Raw genomic sequence first — 2,862 nt, 5'->3', positions numbered from 1 at the left:
TGGCCGTTTTGATGGTTTAAAATAGGAGATGCCGTCAGTTCTGCCACCTCGAACGTTACCATTTTACTACTACTGCAAGCTGTCTGACAACCAACATTCAAATGACGGCATTTGACAACAGTAACAGGACACAGATCATACGGATATCGTTTGACAAGTGGAAACGTTTGCCTTTACATTACCCCAGAAAATGTAAAGTTTAACAATTCAATTGGGCAAAGAAATTGACACTTTTCTGACGTTATCCTGCTGGCTGCTTACGTTACGTTATGCTATGGCAGCAACGAGCTAACAGGTAGGCTAACTTACTTTCATAAAATTAGACAGGTTAAGACTGTATGAATACTATTATAATAAAGTGACTACATGAGTAACGTTACGTTTCAGAATTAATTTGCCTTCAATTCACAACAAAACCATAGTTAACTGACGTGAAATTAGCTTTGCCACACTAGTCAGTACTATTAGCCAACTCAAAACTTGTTCTTTACAAGCCTTTATAGGACTGTCAAAGACAACAACAGAAAACATAAACGTGTGATTTTACATATACAAGACCATTCCCATATGTTTAGAAAGCGCTACTATTTGTACAAAGCCCACAGGGTCTGTACTCCGATCATTTCCACCCAGAGACACCCGTTTCTCCATAGGCTTCCATTGATCTATCGGTCGATATTGCCCCTAGCAATATGGCGGCGCTCTTGCCGTACGTTCTAGAGGCCAATGCGGTGTCTATGTATTATGTCTATGATTTAGACGATTTAGATGCAGCCTTGGGCCTTCACCAGGAGAGGTCGCTGTTACTGAAACTTCGAGTAATAACCCATTTTGGAAACAGTTGCTCATAGTGGTTTAATGCTTCACCAAATCTTCATTTGCCCATCACTACCTGGAACTACAGTATGTCTGAAAGAGGCTTATCTTATGTTGCCTAAATTACCCCGTGACTGCAACGGTGCCGACCGGTTGATGTGAGTACTGCAAGCAGTTGCTGAAGTGGGCGGCCGCTGGAGTGTTTGGCGCTAGATACAATATCCTCCGGGTACCGGCTTGCAGCATCCCTCTACTACGCATTTACTGTATACTCACGGCCCAATTTGCATAGCGACTGGACTCAACATCGTGGTTTAGACGTTCGTTATTAAACTGAAGTGGTTTGCACCTTGCAAACCCCGTAGATTATTTCCCATCGCAGTCACAGAAATAATAATGATGAGGTAAGTGCTTCCGGTCGCCATCTTGTCGCTAGCCGTGTGTTTGAGAGGGTTTGTTTGGAATAACCGGCCAACCTCGTCTATATTTTACTTTTCATTTTAAAGGATGTCTAAAAGACATCGCTTGGATCTAGGCGATGATTATTCATCGAATAAGAAAAGAACCTCCTCTGATGGGTAAGTTGGGGTGTGGATATCTGGAACGTTTTCTGGAAACATTATTTCTTTCGAGGCTGACTGAAGCGGTCAGGGACCATGACAGCTAAATTGGCTAGCTAGCCGACAGGGCTAAACCCATGTTGACGGAGTGGTATAATGGCCTAATATCAATGTTTGTCACTTTGGGAAATTCGCAAGTATTAGGACTGTAAGCTGGTCTATTTAGACTGTTTCGTTGGAGGACCTAAATCGACCCAGTACAAAATAGCCAATCTAATACATCAAACGTAGCTAGCACGTGGACAGTGATTTGATAGGGCCTCGGCGCGCTAGCAACGGAGCTAACGCGAATATGGTTTTCTTGCCGCTCGTTTCATGCGGCCTATTAATGTGGCCTTCATTTGTGATGGTCGATTTTGAGGTTGTTTAGCTACACTGAACGTGTAACTTTGTCAGTCATGCAAGCTGGAACACAATAGCATTATGTAATGTTACAAATTACAATGGCATAACGTGCTGTAAATATCGTCTCCGTTCGCTAGCTAATGTTCACAGCTAGTCAGTTATTGCATGATATTAAGATGACCAAATATTTGGAAGTGTTAGACCTAATGTTAGTGTCCCATGGGTTCAGTTAGTACTATGTACTGGTTGTAATATACATTTGTTTGTTCATGTTCATTTATTTAATACATTGCAGGCTACAAATCTACCCAGACGTAGGTTAACGTTGCCAGTGCTGTTGTGTTAGCTAGCCAAAGTCGGCAAGTTATTGTCGCAGCTAATAGCTACTTAGCAGTCCAACGTCAGGACAACGTGGGGCTTCGCTGGCAGATCTGCGCAACGCCAGCAGATCAGAAGAGCTGTGTTATTTCAAAATGCACCAAGCTAACGGTTATAGGGCGCAACACCGCTTTCCTTGATCAGGGAATTGGATGTGATGCTTTTTGACAACTTAACATGTATAACGTTAAGATGACATTTTATCCACGCAGTGCAGTAGACTCCACTCGGATACGATAGGACTGGCTCTACCGGTATGGTTGCAGTTTGTGAAACGAAACGTCTAATGTCGGTTGATGTGGTTTAGCGTTATGATGGTGACGGGCATCAAACACTTTGTTTACAGAGATAATATCCTAAATAGACTTAGAGTTGGGCCTAGCGCCAGTTGTGTAGGACAGACCGCAGATGAGATTAAAGATCAGTTGTGTTTAATGAACTAAGTGGTCAGAACTTACATGGTTGACAAGAATGAGCCAATGAGGTGCTGCAGTGAAGGAAACAATATTATGCAATGTTTGTTATGTAGAGTAGAGGGGAAAAGATTATTACGCTATGTTTGTTATGTAGAATAGAGGAGAAAATATTATTATGCTATGTCTGTTATGTAGAATAGAGGAGAAAAGGAACTTGCATATTTACATTGCATCTATTGAGCTTACTTACATATTTCGATAGCAAGTGAAGGAGCGTGCACAAGTTC

General features: G+C 42.0%; 1 protein-coding gene across 3 annotated transcripts in view; it reads left to right on the top strand.

Moving 5' to 3' along the window:
• The first annotated feature begins 1,029 nt into the window (after positions 1-1,029).
• dhx15 (DEAH (Asp-Glu-Ala-His) box helicase 15) overlaps positions 1,030-2,862 on the top strand; it is a 35,290-nt gene continuing 33,457 nt past the window's right edge. For 2 of the 3 annotated variants that reach the window (XM_062515798.1, XM_062515800.1), the window contains exon 1: positions 1,244-1,394. In XM_062515798.1, coding sequence (XP_062371782.1) covers positions 1,324-1,394 — 71 coding nt within the window. In that variant the 5' untranslated portion in view covers positions 1,244-1,323. Of the gene's footprint in view, positions 1,221-1,243; positions 1,395-2,862 lie in introns of those variants that run through there. The other variant, XM_062515799.1, reaches the window with a different exon arrangement.

Source organism: Sardina pilchardus, chromosome 16 (genome assembly GCF_963854185.1).
Source record: "Sardina pilchardus chromosome 16, fSarPil1.1, whole genome shotgun sequence".
NCBI lineage: Eukaryota > Metazoa > Chordata > Actinopteri > Clupeiformes > Clupeidae > Sardina > Sardina pilchardus.
This window is presented reverse-complemented; position numbering and strand designations above follow the sequence as displayed.